Source organism: Melanostigma gelatinosum, assembly GCF_949748355.1.
Source record: "Melanostigma gelatinosum genome assembly, chromosome: 17".
Taxonomy (NCBI): Eukaryota; Metazoa; Chordata; class Actinopteri; order Perciformes; family Zoarcidae; genus Melanostigma; species Melanostigma gelatinosum.
In genome coordinates, this window is record NC_136650.1 from 15,589,105 (window position 1) to 15,607,457 (window position 18,353).

At 42.6% G+C, this 18,353-nt stretch overlaps 3 protein-coding genes across 3 annotated transcripts; all 3 read right to left on the bottom strand.

Moving 5' to 3' along the window:
- Positions 1–215: 215 nt before the first annotated feature.
- On the bottom strand, positions 216–2,382 carry hoxa9a (homeobox A9a). The gene is made up of 2 exons (XM_079288247.1): positions 1,624–2,382; positions 216–1,267 (listed from the first exon to the last, which is right to left on the bottom strand). Exons 1-2 carry the CDS (start codon positions 2,171–2,173, stop codon positions 1,023–1,025), a joined length of 795 nt encoding a protein of 264 aa, XP_079144373.1. The 5' UTR covers positions 2,174–2,382; the 3' UTR covers positions 216–1,022.
- Positions 2,383–5,730: 3,348 nt separating this feature from the next.
- On the bottom strand, positions 5,731–11,881 carry LOC306791726 (homeobox protein Hox-A10-like). Its single transcript, XM_079288592.1, has 3 exons — positions 11,776–11,881; positions 7,554–8,549; positions 5,731–6,695 (listed from the first exon to the last, which is right to left on the bottom strand). Exons 2-3 carry the CDS (start codon positions 8,506–8,508, stop codon positions 6,421–6,423), a joined length of 1,230 nt encoding a protein of 409 aa, XP_079144718.1. The 5' UTR covers positions 8,509–8,549; positions 11,776–11,881; the 3' UTR covers positions 5,731–6,420.
- A 1,090-nt stretch (positions 11,882–12,971) lies between these two features.
- On the bottom strand, positions 12,972–15,893 carry hoxa11a (homeobox A11a). Its single transcript, XM_079288246.1, has 2 exons — positions 15,080–15,893; positions 12,972–14,306 (listed from the first exon to the last, which is right to left on the bottom strand). Exons 1-2 carry the CDS (start codon positions 15,744–15,746, stop codon positions 14,074–14,076), a joined length of 900 nt encoding a protein of 299 aa, XP_079144372.1. The 5' UTR covers positions 15,747–15,893; the 3' UTR covers positions 12,972–14,073.
- Positions 15,894–18,353: the final 2,460 nt, after the last annotated feature.

Genomic DNA, 18,353 nt, shown 5'->3' on the forward strand with positions numbered 1-18,353 from the left:
CTTTTATGTATGTTCGTGTGTGTGTGTGTGTGTAGGGGGGTGTATGTTGATATATAGTTGACGGCGGTAACCTTCATATTTTTTTGTCAGTGCAAAAAACACCATAAAAATACTTTTCTTGTGCAGCGATAATTCGCGAATTGAGCTTTTAGAAGAATAAAAATATCTCGATGCCAGGCCAAAATGTAATAACAATGTGCATACATTCACAGACAGGCCTATAATTTGTTTTATTTAATAAATAAAGTACAAATTACATTTGTCAACCAAAAGTCAGACGGTCAGCAGACCGTGAGGTATTCAATAAGTAGCCTACAGTGTTTTATTTATTTCCCTCTCACTAACAAACATTATGCACTTTGAAAACGGTACTCCCTGAAATTCATAGTTCAGCATCTAATCTATAATCCGCAATCGAAAAAAATAATATTATTGTAGGTAGTTGAAAGACCTAGCTAGTCAATCGTGTCGTGTGATATAGCTTCTATTACATGTTTTAATTGAGTGTTTTAGCATTTTCAAGTGGTTGATGAGGTTTATGAACCTACTTCCAAATGCCATCGCTCTGGTATACGGGTCCAACGTTAGATTCAAACTCATGGTCATCAGTCATAGTTCTAGCAGTAAGGGATAAACAACAACTAAATTAATACATTTTATAAACTATACGCTCAGGGGACTCTGAGATAGACAACAAATATAACTACAAACAAGAGCACACACAGCTAGAAACATCCATACACAAACAAGCAAAGGGACCAGGCCAACTAATACACGTTAACGAGGTATTAATAAAATGAACAAGAGAAAATAACAACTACAAAACGAGTGTGCACCCTTCAAATTGTGCAATATAAAGGTAGTCGCATCAAACTGAAGCCCAACATGCTTTTTTTTTACAAGACAATTAAGCCTAACAGCTTCTGTTATACAGAACAATAAGACAATGAGTTTAAAAACAAGGTCCAGCAGGGTTAAGAGCTTCCACACACAAAGCTCGCTAAATTCTGTATATCTACGGTTCAGTCAATATCTTTCGGTGCGCCGTCTTTATTAAACTTCTTCATCTTCATCCTGCGGTTCTGGAACCAGATTTTAACCTGTCTCTCGGTGAGGTTTAACTGCCTCGCCACCTCGTACCTACGGTCCCTGGTCAGGTAGGTGTTAAAGAGGAACTCTTTCTCCAGCTCCAGGATCTGGTGCTTGGTGTACGGACAGCGCTTTTTTCTCGTGGCACTCGCGTGGAGCCAGTTGGCCACTGGGTTATCTGGAAAGAGTGGGGTGCGACATTGGTGTGAGGGGCCGGTGCCGGGGTGACCAAATGCAAAAAAAAAAAAACATCACTCATAATTTGGCTCAGACCAAAATAATATCCCCTTTGGTCAGAAGAAAATGGCTACATCCAAATAAAACCTACCCTTATTTCTCCTAGCTCACGTTGACTTTAAGCTGCAAAAGGTTATCTAATATAGCAATGGGAGATGGGCCATTAACAGTCCCCATAAGGAAATGGCACGTTCAGAATGGCATCTGTTCAGACGCGCACCCCCATCACGTCCCAGTCCTCACCGCGTTATGCGATGTAAATAGACTATAAACATAGAGGGGTCTGCAGCGACTTACTTGGATCAAAGCCCGGTTTCTCTTCACTTTCTCCGCTCGTGTCCCCTCCTTGGCCGGACAGTGTGTCCTTTTCCACCGGTGATGCCGTCGCTACCGTCCCGTTGGCGTAATCAGAGAGCAGCAGCGCCGTATGGGAGCCCGGCAGCGCGCCGTCAGCTCGCGTCGCAAGACTCTCCGGTTTGATTCCGTAGTGATGGGTCGTCGGTAATCCGGCCATGGGCAGGGAACCGGACATCGGCTCCAGCAGCCATGACTGATAGCGGCCATCTGTATCTGCACCGACAGGGCCTTGAGGATGCCCATAATGGTGATACACAGAAGAAACGGTGCCTGGGAATTGAGCAGGGACGTGACTCCACGATGGCCCGAACACCGGAGGTTTGGACGGGAAGGTGCAGGTTCCGAGCTCGCTGTGGTCGCTAATCGAGGCGGGCTGCCTGGAATGCTGCAGCCCAGGACCGGAGGGGTATCTCGGCACAGAGAGCTCCTCGCTCTCGGGCAAAATGAGGGAATCGACGTAGTAACTAGTCAATGTTCCGGATGTCGACATGGCAGAAAAATTATACGTTCACATGTAAGCAGTCATACAGCAGATTTATGCAAAAGTAAAACGTGCACACACACCACACACACATACACACGCAGTAAACCCAGCCTCGCAAAATAACAATGTGGAGAAATCAAGTAGCAACTTGGCCCCACAGAGAACTACAGTGGGCTTGTAATGGGGAGACAGGCTGCCATGCCATTGGGTAGCAGACACACGTGATCATAAAGGCTGAACAATAAAGGATAAATCAATCTCTTTGGTCATTAAATACTCACCCGTTTTCATATAACAACCTTTAGTTTTAAATCTAAGAATTATCAGGATATTATTTAGATCTGCGAGACGGAAATGTGAATAACTGAATGAAAAAGGTGTTTTACAGTACCTTAGCCAACTGCTGCTGATGGAATTACATTTGGTTATCCAAAACGATTGCAGTGTGTTTTTGGAGGCCCCATTTTACGAGGTTCTTTATAGGACACGTAAGCACCGTGCCATTGCTGTTCACCAAAACGCATTGTAACCACCGCCATATTAAAGAAACGTAGCAGCTCAACTCTGAAACAAAGCCTGGATCTCAAACAACCACAATTACATTTTTCTTTATTTGTACTTTTTCGGCTGTATCAGACATAACGTCCGTATACTTCCCTATTTTCAGCTTCACACGTTAAACAATTGTACAGACTGACGTCCTAAAATACATGCGGTAATATCTAACATTAGGCGGCTGTTATTCTCAGTTTAACATTTCCAAAAAAGATAGTTCGTTTGTGGACCTATGCTGTTTAAAACATATAAGCATAATGTGTATGGGCTGATATTTCAACAACCGTATTTCGTGATTTAGCTTTTAGTTGATAGCCTACTTCACGATATGTTGTGGCTAAACGTCTAATAATCCACATTACTTGCACTCTTACCGAGGATAATGCAGAGCTATGTACATTTCTCACAGTCGGAAGAATAACTCAATCAGCATCATTATTTCTTTAAAATGGGAAAGATTTTATTTCGACATTTTCAATCAAATTAACAAAAGACAAAATCAAGCAGTTTGTCTTGTTCGTTTGGCAATAATTACGGTGCAAAACTGGCGTAAAATAAAAAAAAATCACATTTACGGCATAGCTTATGACTGCATCTTATTAAATCTGAAACAATAGTTGGGTTTCAATTGTCACAACATGGAAAATATAAATATATTATACATTGATTTAAAATGACGAAGTAAAACGGAATAAATATGGTGAACATGTAGTTTTGACCCACAGAATTAACTTGTGATACCCAAATATTTATTGAATATTTTCCAAATACCATTAATGGCTCATAGTTTCTCGTAGTTTAACCCACCGTTTAAAGCGTGTATTATTCACACAGCCGTTATCACTTGATTAGGCCTGTTCTTCGCCATCATCACCGCCAACAACAAATGAACTGCAATGCCTGTTCTTGCAGGCAGTGCCTCGGTGTAACGTTACACTTCAATATAGCTCAGAATATGCGTAATGTGGTGCTTGTGGTTTTCCCCTTTTAAAACGAAATGGTGCGAGCAGTGGCGAACACCAGGAGACAAGAGCACATTGTACATGAGTACTAGATATCGAGATTATAAAATGCTAACACGCATATTCAATTTAATTAATTCATATTAAGGACATCGCACGCTAGAAGCGTTAACATCACAAATAATTAAATGAATGCATTCATATTAACTTTGTATTTGTGGACAATTCATATGTCAACTGGCACATGCATTCAGCTAAAAACATTGTATCACAATCATAAAATACTGAGAACGTATGTATATTTCAGAAAGCATTAATAACTGAATCTCAATGCAGATTTTTTTACTAAATGCTTATAAGCGTCCACAACATCCTAAACCTAACTCCATATTGCAGATCACGTCTACAAAACAGCAACCTTGAGTTCTCACACATTACGCTGCGGATTTTATTTATCACCAGCAAATAAACGAAGGGCTTGGCCAACACCCCACAAGGCCACAGGCAATTCAACACGCAGGAATATACTCTCAGTTCTTACGATTGCATTGCTGTTGCATTTAGCAGAGAAGCAAAGGAAATGGGCGCAAGCTGCCCATAATGTGCATTCTGGTTGCAAGCTATCACCTCAATGGTAGTTGCACTTTATTTGGCCAGCAGAGATCAAACAAGCCGAGGGGGCAAAGGAGCGGCTGTCCTCCTATTTGTGCACTAAAAGTTAGAATAGACAAACACCTTCAGAGGAGGAAAAGACGCCACTCTGCCAATGGCTCTCAGGCTGTAAACCTAAATCAGGGTGTTTTTTTCACCCACTTTACCGCAGGGGCTATTCACTTCTTTTGCCTCTGCAGATAACAGCCTGTCTGGCGGATCTAAATATCGCCATAAAGCCCTTCCCCTCCTTTTGTCTGAGCCACTATTGCGCAGCGGAAGCATCCGGTCTCATTGCCCACGGAGGTCGCTGTTGCCCAATTCACCTTCCCCTTCCCCTCCACTGCAGTGGTCGTAACCGAGGCCTTGTCTGGCGTGTCTGCGTCACTGCTACTCACGGAAAACACTCACGGTTTAACCCTAATCCCAAATCCACGACGCATACTGCGGCTCTGCTTTGATGACGTTTAGATTCAGCACACATTCCCGGGTGGGCTTATTTTAACGACGAATTTCAAGTACAGAATTCTAAAGAAAACATTGCAGGAGACAGGACAAGAATATAGCCTACACAATAACCAGTCAACTTTCCTCGGTTTATAAACCAGGGAGTTTTAGAGCATGCTTCCAAAACACATCGCCACAATTTTCATCAAATCCCATCATCGTTATGTCCCCGATTTGCTTCCCTTTTGGTTTTGATGTGTGGAACTGCGGCAATTAAGACAGTGTCATGTTGCAGAGTTAGAAATGGACCCCAACAACATGAAACTACCTAAACCACTCGACAGTCGATCCGGGCCTCAAGTGAAACACAATCAGCCAATTCGTAATGCAACGTGGTCATCAGTCCCGTCACCAAGTGTCCAAAAAAAATCGTCTGTATTGAGAAAGTACAACTGTTTTGTACACACGAAGCCGGTGCAACAAGGCACAAAAAGGACAAATTCACATTGATAAATAGACTTACCCGATACTCGAAATATACATCCTAGTATTCCAAAACTAAAGCAGAAGGTAATGGATCATATCCACAGTGTATCTGTACAGTTCGGATTTCTAGCTGAGAGCCGGGCCTCCTCTCCGTCTGGAAGACTCTCCCACGACTGAAGCTGCTCTTAGAGGAGAGGGAGAAAGCTCATATAGCAGGCAGTCATAAAACTCTACAATAGCCGGCTGGGCATGCAGCTAAACGGCTTATAGCCCAATATCTTAATTATTCCCGATCTCCATTACATTAGCCTCCAGAACATTTGTTAGCCAGTTCAACAAAACAAATGCAATGGAGTGCGTATTATTTGGGATTTCAACAAATCTGTTTTTGTGATTTTGTAGAATACACTTTGACTGAATATAATCCGATAAACATACAAGCAGATACTCCTCAATGCTAGCTGATAATTTATTAAGCATGACACAAAAACACTGTCATATGTACACAGAAATATACAATAAAAACATTCCTACACTTTGCACACCGGTCTCGTATAAACGTCCTCAACGTGATTAAAGATTAAACTCATACATTTAGCTCATATAAAAGGTCTATACTATGGTAGACTGCATCTAATGGTCAAAGGTGAATTATTCTACCCTTGGTGATACATGGGCATCATATCCCAGTGGTTTGAAATTGTTTTTATTTTGATAACTTTATCTCATGCAATTCCAATTAAAAGAAAATAATTTCATATTTGTTGGTGTAAATTTAAAGATGTTATATTTGTCAGCGGTGGGGAGAGAAGTGGTCATTTTAAGCCACCTTCCAGGGCACAATTTCTTTTTTAAATTGCGTTAATTTAAGTCCACTGGCAACACTATCCAACCATACCACAGAAGTGACAGAAACAGATCAACAATACAAAAACACAACATCGGAAAACAATCAAATTGAACTCATAGCGTTCACTTTTTTCCCCCTTTTCTTATTCTCAGTGGCTCACAGAGGACGATACATCTTAATTCAGCGTGTCTGGAAATAAACCCCACAGTGAAATGAGTCAATGTGTGGACAGAGTGGTGACAAAGGGTGAGGGGCATTGCTTTCACCAGTGATCTTCTATTTCAATGTGATCACCTTGTTCATCATGAAAATCCGTAGTTGGAGGTGAGCTGCCGGATCCTGTTTTCCCGCGTCATTTTCTTCAGTTTCATCCTGCGGTTCTGGAACCAGATTTTAACTTGTCTGTCCGTCAGGTGGACGCCTTTACTGATCTCTAGGCGGCGCTCTCGGGTCAGGTACATGTTGAAGAGGAACTCCTTCTCCAGCTCCAGTGTCTGATGCTTGGTGTATGGACAGCGTTTCTTCCGGCCGCTTTTTGCTGTCAGCCAGTTGGCCGTGCTTTCACTTTTTGTGTCTCCTACAGAAAATGGCAGATACATGGTTTTACGCATTGGAAGATGGGATAGTCTGTGTGTGTGTATGTGTGTGTTTGTGTGTGTGTGTGTGTGTGTGTGTGTGTGTGTGTGTGTGTGTGTGTGTGTGTGTGTGTGTGTGTTTATGGTTGTGTTGTACACACGTTACAGTAACGTGTGTGTTTGTGTGTGTGTGTGTGTGTGTGTGTGTCTTATGCGTAAACTATGGCTGCTTTGTTAGACTCAGACTTGACTTAGAGTTGAAACGTCAGTAATGGTTTGAAAATATCACATGAACATTTTACACCAATGGTGCGGTGAAACAAATCTTGTTGTGTGTCATATGTCGTGAAAAAATAAAAATACTTTGTGATACAGAAAATATGAAACGCCTACACAAATACACGTAGGCCTAAGAACATTTTACGCAGCGCTCAGACAAATACTGGCTTAAAGGTATAGGTAGTTAAAATATATTATATTGTATTTCATGTATTTTACAACAATTCCTTTATTTGGTTTATTTGAAATAACACTTTAGTATTGTTTAATTAATTAAATTCTAGCTTTGCCCTTCAATAATTTACTTTTTCCGGTTTTACGCATAATATTTCGGGGCGTAATCATGCACATATACATCATAACGTACTCATATTACAACAACTTCGAGACAATACTTAGAGAATCTAATATGTCAATGCAACGTTCCCATACCCGTGTCTTGACTTGGCATTGCAAGTCGAACCAGTAAAATAGAACTACACAGGTGCCAAAAGCCTCACTCTACCTGCACTGCATGCAAACACTGCACTGTTTTTGCACTGCAGGCAAACAAAACCACACTTATGATGAACTGCGATTACCTTTAGTTGTCTTTGCTGGTCTCTCCTTATTATGCTCTTCCCTCTCCTCAGCTGAAGAGACTTCTGCATCCGAGGACTCGCGTGGCTCCTCGGTCGCTGGTGCAGCGTGAGCCTGCAGGTCGGCGTTTCCCGAGGACACGGACTCCTCGGTGTTCCTCCCTTCCTGCGTCGTGGCTGGAGTAGTTGGTGGTGTGTGGAAGCGAGCAGGAGCAATGGGGTGTAGGCCAAAATGAGAATGGGAAGGGTTCGGCTGGGGGCTGTTGGTGTTGTAAAGTTTATGAGAATGTGCGTGCGTCTGAGACAAGCGGAAGTAGCCCGGTACAGGCACTGAGCCCCCGCCGCCACCATCGGTAACTGTACAAGAACTCGAGCCTAGGCCCGCTGCTGTTAACCTCGAATATGTAAGATCTTCTGCGGTTGCGGCTTTAGGGCACTTCGGCTGCTCATACAGGCAGTAGGTGCTCTCCTCCTTAATAGTCTGCGGGAACGAGCAGGGTGCGACCTGGGGACCCACCGGGTGCTCCTGGTCCATTCGACATGACCTCTGCGCGTCCATCCACATTTCCATGCTGGACATGTACGCACTAGAGGCGGAGACCATGTTTTGGGGACCCATCTCGCAGCGCTTCCCCATACCTGGGAAGTATCCATAGCTGTGTAGTCCGTAAGGCACTTCTGTAGCGGCGCTATGAGGCACGCACACCGCGCTCCCAGCATAGTGACCTCCGCCGCTCTCGGTGCGGCCACTGATCAGAGAATCCACTAAAAACGCATTTCCTGACGGACTGTCTGAACATGACATTACTGTGGTGTATTTTGGCGAGGGGAGAAGATAGCCCTTTCTGGCTGACATTTCTTGTGCAAAACATGCTGGATGTGATTCGAGGCACCCCCCTCTCCGCCGTGCAGACTGTAAAACCAATGGAAACGCTGGAAGACGGGCAGTCCCTCCCATTCCGTGGCTACGTAGCAGCCGGAGCCATAGCTATCATGGAGCTGAGACGGAGAAAAAGGCAGCAGAGCAATCAATGTGCTCCCTCACCTTGCCTTAATGCACCACCATTACCCCCTAGAAGGGGCGAGGTCCAGCATGATGCAAAGTTGAAACATATATATGTATATATTGAAAAGGAGAATTTCATAAATGTCATCGTTTAACTGCTTTAAAATCCTGATTGCCTGATTGTCTGTTTCCCACATTCAAATCAAATGTTACCACAAAGCTCATTAGGTGCAAAACAGAAGTATCAGATTCATAAAAAAAATGAATACTCAAGTGAGAGTCATGGTCAAATGAAACTACAAAAATATAGTCTTAAATTTAGTTTTTTAAAAGCTGCAGAACCCACCAACGACAAAACAATAAGAAAGCAATGGGACTTAGAGGCAATAAAATGTGTTTAAGGTTGAATTCGTCTCTAGCGAAATGACTTGGCAAAAAGCCGTTTTGGTGCATCCATTAGCCTGAAGACAGACTGGGCGCTTCCGCACTGAATGTAAAGGTGCTAAGATTAGTGTTGCCTGGAGATTAAGACTAGGCTACTGTTAAACATACTTTGATCTTTCTTTACAATCTACAGAAACGGTCTGACGTGTGTCAATGTGTGTGTTATGTATATATATGTTTAAATATATATATATATACACGCACACACACATATATATACACACACAAACACTACACTTCTTTCACCTATAGTCACCTCGGCTACTTAGGTACAGAACGATTAAATGTTTATGGTTGCTTTTGTTCAGTTTTGTTGTCTTTAGCTGTATATCTATTTTCTGTGCAAGTACAGTGGGACTAACAACAAAAACAAAGTATTTGTACGTGTAGTCATATCTGGCATATAAAGCTGATTCAGATTCTTGATTTTTAGTTTTTTGCTGGACAGGGAACGTCTTTGAAGTGGTCAACATCAAGTTGACTTCGTTGAACTGTCTTCTTATAGTATTACTTCAAACATAATCATTTTTGATTTAAGATTGTGGACGAATATTGGATAGTAGAAATCTTGATTATGTTAAATTCAGTAAGATCAACCAAGCTATATCCGTGCGTAAACAACAGAAAACCAATACCTTGACACCAGTAACAAAAAGCAAATAAAGATAAAATAACGAAAAAAGCCTTTATAGAATAAATTATTTTCTTAACGACTGACTGCATCTTTCACACATTCAAATCTTGAAATGCCATATATAACTGCATATATTGTGATTTCCTGCATTAGAGCCGGCGTTGCGTTTCTTGTGATATATAAAACCACTCAGGATATCATTTTACATTTTCTCACATCTTTTTGAAATTAGGATTGATAGTAATAATGGTTGTACTCCTGAGTTTTCACCAATTAAATATGAAATGAGTTAATATGTACCTAAGCCATTACGCATTGCACAACAAAGGTTACATCTGGATGTGCTTTCCTTCACAGGTTATATGAACAAATGTGTTTTTAAGAAAAAGCTGCGGTACAACAAATACAAATAAAAAATACTCAGAACAAAAAATATATATTTGTTAAAGTGCCAAAGTATTGATCCCGACGTTGTGCAAGGAACAGGCGCAATGTGCCAAACGAAAGCAGACATAAAGCTTGTCATCCTGTCGGTCCAATTTGAGGCAATAAGGGCCACAATAAAACTCTCCCTCCATCTCGTAGTGTCCTTGGCCATGTGCAGTCTATTGCTCTCTCCAGGTTGAAGTTAATCTCGGCCAGTTTTGCCATTACCAGGCCCAGGTGGCCGCTAGCCCCCCGGGTTTGTTTGCAGCCTGTTGTACTGAAATGAGGACATTTCGGAGAAATTCATAAATCGAGCCCATTTAGGTTTTCAAACGCTCTGTCATTGACAGCTCATTTATGTACACTGGCTTAGATTTTTAGCACGTTGACGTTGGACATTTGTCAATCGCTCGCGCTAAAAACGTATTGATGTATACACGGAAATAATACAACATTGTATTTCAAAACACCAAATGTAATTTGTTGAAATATATAAAGAAAGGAGCATTTTCTCCAGCGTGAGAGTTTTAAAGACAAAGGCCGTACGCCGAGCAGTTTTTGCCCGTCTAGTAAATTCCCCCAAAACCATGAAATAATTCACTGCAGAGTTGACCGAAACAAAGTATTCTCTTCCCCACGCCTGTTCCTTAAGGGACATATGAGCTAGTTACGAAACTAAATCCATCCATTCATTGTCTGTGGTATTACATTGTTTTGGCTTATACACGCACACACTTCATGGTGTTGTACTGGCATTGGGGCCTATCGATATCTTTGTGTTACAGTTATTAATTGTTGCTATTAAATCTTCATTTTCACAGCTGCCTGGCTATTATATCCCCAAAACAGTTCACTCTGACCACTGGCTTTGATCCGGCCCATATAATCGTGGCCGAAGAGGCCGTTTGAGTCGTATCATGTTCGTCCCGAGTGCAGTTATGAACAATAATGCGGTGTTTTATTACATCCAGCGGAAGCACTTATTTTTCACCAGAGACAAAGGAGAAAGAGACTCGGTCCACACGCATTAAGGTCCAGAATAGTAACCCGCAACTCGGACCGACACCGAATACCCTCAGTGCAGCTCTATATCTGTGACAGGAAGGAAACGGAGACGCGGTTGCTGCCCTATCACAATCAGATCGACTTTTCTAATAGCAGCTTGTGTCCACTTGGCACGTACAGAGAATAATGTGTTTTGGAAGGACGTCAAATGTTGTTAGCGGATTCTTTGAAGAGGAAGACGAGGCGGAGGAACGAGCATATAAGACAGCTGCATGCGTTTTAAGACGAGCTGCATTAGAATGTGAACCATCTGAAAAAATCAGAGCATATGTTTTGTATCCAGCACCGCTGCTAACTGTATCGTTAACATACTAGTATACAGTTTATTTTATAATTAAGGCAGATTTTTCCCCAAATCCAAAACATTTGTTGGACTGGACAGGGTTGCAGATCTCTCCAGGTACAAGCCGGCCATGCTATTCGTCAACCATTAAAAAGCTCAAGCTTAGCAAAATGAATAGCACATGCAGCATGAAGGCTTGGCACAGATGTGTTGCCTTATTAGGGCCCCCAGGAAGACTTGTGCGCCAGAGAAATGTGGAGACTAAACACAAAACGGATCCCATCTCAAACGAACAGGAGTCGCATGACGGTTTCTTGCAACAGAGAAAACTATTCAAGCTTCAGCTTGTGTTGATAACACCTTTTACCTGCTTGCATTCGAGGTGAGCTTGGAGACGAAAATATCCACGGCCATGACATTGGTCCCAACAGCGCCGCCCGGTGGCAGAGGAAAGACTAATCCTGAGTGCAGCCGTCGCCACTAAACTGATCGAGGTGGATAAACCACACGAGGGGCAAAGCGTCTCAAGTGAAGCCGATGCAGCAAGCAAAGGCTGTTCCTATCCGTCCTCTCCCTGCCGTTGCTCTCGCCTCCTTGGTAACAGTTAATAACCTTGGGTCTCAGACGGTTTATTGCACTGCACTCCAATTGTACAAATGCCCCAGACTCAGACAGCTTTTATGGCCGCGTTGCTGCGGCAACGGGGAGGATGTCCCGTAATTAGGGACGGAATTCCAGCGCGCAGTAAAGGATGCGCAAGGCAAGGCCGGACTATGGCAGAGAGAGGCAACCATAAACTTCAGCCTCTCTCCCCGCGTTTATGGCCCTTTTGACTGTCATATATGAACGCCAATGCGCTGCGGCTAGCTCCCATAAACACAGTGATAACAACAGCAAATATGGCGACCCTCGCCAAAGGAGACTGCTGTTGGAACAGTGTTTCCAAAGCCAATCAGCGTAATGACAGCTGCACACACACACACAAACTACAGAGAGCGAGAGAGAAAGAGTAGAAACGAATAGAAAATAAAGTGTACATGGCGACAACAAATGTAATGGAAACGGATGAAGGCGGATCTGGATTGGTTCAAGAACATATTTTTTCTTCAGTTGGAATGCAAGAGCTGCAAAATGCCGTTAATGGCTCAAAATATTGATCAGCTCGGGATCAACGTAATTGTCGCACAACAGGACAATATTGGACAGCAGAGGAATTATACTTTTTAGTTTACATCAATATTTGATCAATCGAAACCCATTAAAATGTAAGGTTATTTGAAAGCAGGAATCAACAGATTCATTGTTAAATGTGTTACTTTATTAACTTTTATTTTAAAGGCTTAACATGAAGTGTATATAGGCTCTGTGTGTGGCTCTATCAGGCCGGGTAGTTCATATTTTGTATGGATGTTTGCAACATTCGTTGGCACATGCTTGTGATAAAACTATTGCGAGTTGAATGTGTTTCGTGCGTAAAATGTTTCACATGAGCGCCTTTTCATTCACCAAAACCTAAAGCGTGTGGGGGGGAAAACAATGACAAGGCAGCATTTTTTTTCTCAATGATCTTTTCTTTTGTTTTTTTATTTGGAAATATAGTACAATACACAATTGGGCATACCAAGCAATTGATTCAATGCGATGACCCTGACCAGCATTGCCCTGTTAGCACACTTGAAAATGTAGCATTTTATCTTCTTTAGACAGCAAGTACCAAAGGATCACGAGTAATGAAAAAAATATTCTGTTATGCCGATCAATAGCAGACCAAACAGGCCCGCTGCATATATACCTGTGTGTGCATATGTTGGGCGTGTACCTCAGTGCAACTCCACACAGATCCAGTGGACAAGCTTATCTCTCTGGTTTTGGCCTACATTATCAATACTCGACTGATAGTCTCCAAAAATCCAAAAGGACAACATGGATTGGGGTGTTGTAGATACGCAACATATAAATCCGTATAGCCCTCATTCTGCAGGCTATACAGACGACAAAAGGCCAGCCAAGAATCAACACGGAATCCCTATAGCCTGTTTGTAAGAATGGACTTCGACTTGGTTAGCCGTGGCATTAAAGGAAATAGTAAACGAGTGGCTACAAAATAAATAAGCACACAAAACATAAACACATTACAATCTCATCTGTTCGAACTCACTGTTTGGTCACACCAATATAATTTCAGTTATTTAAGTACATAGCCATCATCCTAAATCCACCACTTTTCTGACTTTAAAAACAAAAAAAGTTAAACAAATCTTTTGATTACAAAATACACTGGGTCAGTCGATCAGTGACTACTAATTTCTACCCGCGTGAAAGAAAAAATAAACAAGGCGTCTGTGAGTCACAATAATATTAACAAGGGCCCTCGCAAGAGGGCAACAATCCGTTTGTACATTTTCCTCAAAAAGAGAGTCTGGAGACTGAAATCAAAGTCCACAGACTGACTTAATTCATGCTCACTCTGTGCGTAATTCCGATCGCAGGATACTGTTGTCCTCGAACTTGAAATGAACCATTGAGCAATGTTGCTGCTGTCGCGGCCAATGTGGTACACAGTGTACACTGGAAGAGTCACAGCCGGAGAGCCAGTCTGTCTGTAAACGCAGTCGGTCCCACAGCGGAGGACTATGCAAGCTGTGACGGGGCTCCTCGTTGACTCCTAAAGCAGAGGATTGGACGTATAATAGTGTAATCTATCTCTGTTCAGTTTCTTCTCCTTCATGCGACGGTTCTGAAACCAAATCTTCACTTGTCGGTCGGTGAGGTTGAGCATCCGAGATAGTTGCAGGCGTTTCTCCTTGTTAATGTACACACTGAAAAAGAATTCCCTCTCAAGTTCTCTGATCTGATATTTTGAATAAGGGCACCTTTTCTTACGGGTCCTCTGTCCATCTGGAAGAAACAAAAGGAAAGTGTGCTGGTCACAGAAAATATAAACATTTCAAATTAGCCCTGATAGAAAACTGATTTGTACGCCCTGGATGTCCAGATTACGCATGAGCGTATTTCATAAAGTATTCAAAACATATTTTCTATTTCAACATTTCAAGTGTCACATATAAAGACATTAAATTACACTGGAAATATTACCAAACCATTCGTGCTGGTTCGCTATAGACAATACAAAACAATGAGCACGCTTTTAAACATCAGCAACTAATAGCAACAGGGAAATGAGACCACGTTGCATTAGACCGTTTTATAGTCGTAGTGGTAGTAGTAGTGGTATAGTAGTTTTATAGAACACAAAGGGGTAAATCTACAAATTGGAACACAAGAGCTCACGTCGGCTAACCCTTAAACCAGAGGCACGAACCTCATTACATGGAAGTGCTGTTTTAATGCTAAGAAACCGTGAAACAAGCAAGTTGGTAACACGTGTAATTAACGCAGGTCTGTATAATAATTCACATCGATAACTGGGTGTTTTTGCAAAACGTCAGGGAGTGTTACAGAAAAACCACCGACCTCATGTCTTTCACGGCCAATTTCAATTCCAAACACGTGAACCTGCAGTTTATAACAAAGTTTAGTTGGGGGTGGGGGGGGTCTACATGCCCTCTATAAACCGTATATGCTTATAAAACAGCATATCAAAATTTTAACAGCAGCGCGCAAGATTGCAAACTTTCTCTCATAACCAAGGCGCTGACTTTAATACGTACTGCTGCTGCTGGATTTCTCCTCATTGTTGCCGGAAGATAACTGCGGGCTGCTCGCCTCATCCAGCTGCTCCTTCGCCTCGGTGTCTCTGCACGACGGTTCGTCCTCTGGCGAAGAGTTGGGCTGCTTGGTCGTCGTTTTTTCCCCCGAATGCGCGGAGGAGCTCTCCGACGCGTTCGCGTACGCAGATTCGTAAAACTGGTCGAAGACTTGTGGCAGCACGCCATTTCTGCCCACGTTACCGTAGAAATTGGTGGCAGCCGAGCCGGCGCTCGTATGGTGGTGGTGGTGGTGGTGGTGGTACGCAGCGGCGGCAGCTGCGGGGCTGTTTTTACCGAACATGTCTCCTACGACGGAAGATTGAGCCGAAAGACAGTCCCGGTGCACCATGTCCTCCGTGGTGGGGTAGCCGTGGGGCAAGTTCCCCCGGTGGGGCCATTTACCAGACGCTTCAATTGCTGCATAGTCCCTAAACGTAACCTCTCTGACGGGTTGGACCTGCGGCAGGTTAGAGGAGTAAGAGTATGGCATGGGTCGGGTAGACGAGGACGAGGTCTGGGATAAAAACGAGGGAAGACCGGAGAAATCAGCCCCCGCCGACACGTAATAAGTGCAGCTGGGCAAATACATGTTCGATCCGACGGGGACCCTTTCGTCAAAATCCATCATCGTAGTTCACCCTCTACTATAACTCTATGTTGGGGGTTGATTCCTCGATAACCGCCCTGAACATGGCTCTGAAGCGCCGTGCCTCTTGCCTCTTTGAAGCAGGTTCGCTGAGCAGAAATTTGGAGACGTAGGCTGACGTGGAGAGCCATCTCCATCCACTCTACGGAGGAGGAGGTCACGTGACCACACGGCAGAAATTGACAGATTTTCAGGTTGTGTAGATGTGTGTGTGCGTGCGTGCCTACCGATGTGTGCGTGCGTGTGTGTGGGTGTGTGGGGGGGGGGGCGAGTGTGTATAGGAGTGCAAGAGACATGACTGCTATGTGTCCTAAAGCTTGGCTTTGTTGCTTTATCGCCATGTTGCGAATTCTTTAACATGCAACGAAGTCAGAGGAAGACACCTTGAATGCTGCTTTTAAGAGAGAAGGTGGATTTCAATCGAAGCTTTAGCCCGAATATCATTATCAATTTCCCAGATGTTCTGTGCTTTTCCACACCACGTGCCCTAGAAACATATTTGTGCGTAATTTAAGCTTTTCTAGTTTTCCTTGTTTTTAAAAATGATGTACACAATGCAAGAAAAATGAAATGATTTTGCAAGATAACAATTTCAAACCCCACCAGACAATAGCATGATTGAACCAGCATTACTGTGCATTGTCAACATTGACCTGAATTGGAGGAAGGAGACAACCAGCTTATCTGTAAAGTCTGCTTTTAGAAACCTCTTAGTCATCATCACTTGGTGGTTTTACAGCATAGCATTTGGCCCAGTGGGCATTTAGTTATCAGGGTCATGTTGAAAGTAGCGGCTAATGTTTCAACAGACTACAGCCTTGTGTCAGTAACAGCCTATAACAAAGACCAAACTAAAATGTTGACTAAATAAATACAGGACAGGATCTTAATATTTAGAGTGAAAGAACAAACCTGACATTTTGTGGTCTGAGAAACATTACATCAATAAACCATTTTTTAAAATTGTAATGTTTAGAGTAATAAACACATTTTATTGTTATAATATTTAGTATTTGTGTGAGTATCAACAGTAAAAGACGGCACACCTCGTAGAAAAGACAAGGCTCACTGAGGAAAATACTCAAGAATTGACAATGAAGCAGTTTGCTTCAAAAGTCAAATGTAACAACCTATTTAGAATAGTACACCTATTCTAATGCTGGATTATTCTTGTCTTATTTCTCTGCTTTGTCTCATATTTAATGAATCCAACAACGGCTATAAAGGTCGCAACATACAAGCCCCCTCGACTTTTACGCACGGAAGTTTCTTAACGTTTTGGTGCCAATATTTATTCAAATGTGCGTTGTCCAGTTAGAAGACAAATTCTAGAAATTCTGAAAATGCGTAGGTTTTGATGCATATCATTTTCATCAGATCACTATTTGTTATATTTATTGCCGTGACGCATCTATACATTTGCGTAAATACCAACACACGCACATAATAAAGTTGAGTAAACATTTAACGGGTTATTTTTGCAGGATTTCTAAATACCTGCAGCTGTATATTTCAAAGTTACAGCTCGAAATGTGCATGCAACATTTACTTTAAAATCCAGATTGTGAATAACGTTTGTTATTGCCACACATGAATTGCAAATGATTTTGTATTGAAGGTCTCCTTTCCCCTGAAGCTATACAAATTAAGAAAACAATTGTCCATTATGTTTTTTAAATGAATGGATTTCTTCCATTTGGTCCATTTGCTTTGGTAAACATGCCACAGCGCACATTCCCTGGCTGTCTGCTCTGAGGCCACCGTGCAGCTTGATTTGGAGAGGCTGCAACTTGACTATAATGTGCTGTGAATGAGAGACGTGAGCTCGGATTAAGACCGCCGCGGCTGGCCTGGCCCCACAGCCCGATGTGTATATTCGGATCCAAGAGGTTCCTGGTGGCACATGTGAAACACAACCTTAAAATACCACACACACTAGGACTGTGCAAGCACCAACTAACGCAATGTGAGTTTATAAAAACAGGAAGAAAAAAATGTGATCAATTGCAAGGGCACAAACAACTCGAGTGTCTTTGCGACCATACGCTCCGCCTCCAAGTGAATCCAGACAATTCTATGACTTGTGTTGAAGCTTTTAAGGTGTAATTGAACACAGGATGCAGGAAAACCAAAGCCAGCTCTGGACAGACCTGCGTTTTTATAGCTATAGTATGCTGCTGCGTTTTTTTCCCTCCCCGGCCAGACAGACACCACAAAACAGGCCAAGCGTGTTAGGAAGTCGCCACTAACGCGAACTCAAAGTCAGCAGCTGAGGATTTTTAACGAAATAGAAACATATCATAAACAACTAAGGTAAGATTTCCACCGACAATAAATACATTTGTTCTAACCACTTGGCTAAACAAATGTAAACAATTAGTTCAAGAATATCGACAAGCGTAAAAAGGCCAATTGTATGTGAAATGTGTTTTGTACTTGTGTTGATCCCCTGACCATGCTTGTGTTTTTTTTGGTCACCAAAACTGAAGTCTGGTGCTGCGTAAAAGCTCTCAAAGCCAAAGCTTTGTCTGTACGGTCGACTTCAAGTTCGGGAGAGGGTCCTTCACAGAGAGCAAAGGGCCCACTGTG

Coding starts and splice junctions, on each gene's coding strand:
- hoxa9a (XM_079288247.1), bottom strand. CDS start 2,173: ATGTCGACATCCGGAACATTGACTAGTTACTACGTCGATTCCCTCATT. Junction 1,268..1,623: donor GAAACCGGGCTTTGATCCAA/GTAAGTCGCTGC, acceptor CACTCTTTCCAG/ATAACCCAGTGGCCAACTGG.
- LOC306791726 (XM_079288592.1), bottom strand. CDS start 8,508: ATGGGAGGGACTGCCCGTCTTCCAGCGTTTCCATTGGTTTTACAGTCT. Junction 6,696..7,553: donor ACCAGCAAAGACAACTAAAG/GTAATCGCAGTT, acceptor CATTTTCTGTAG/GAGACACAAAAAGTGAAAGC.
- hoxa11a (XM_079288246.1), bottom strand. CDS start 15,746: ATGATGGATTTTGACGAAAGGGTCCCCGTCGGATCGAACATGTATTTG. Junction 14,307..15,079: donor GGAGAAATCCAGCAGCAGCA/GTACGTATTAAA, acceptor TGTTTCTTCCAG/ATGGACAGAGGACCCGTAAG.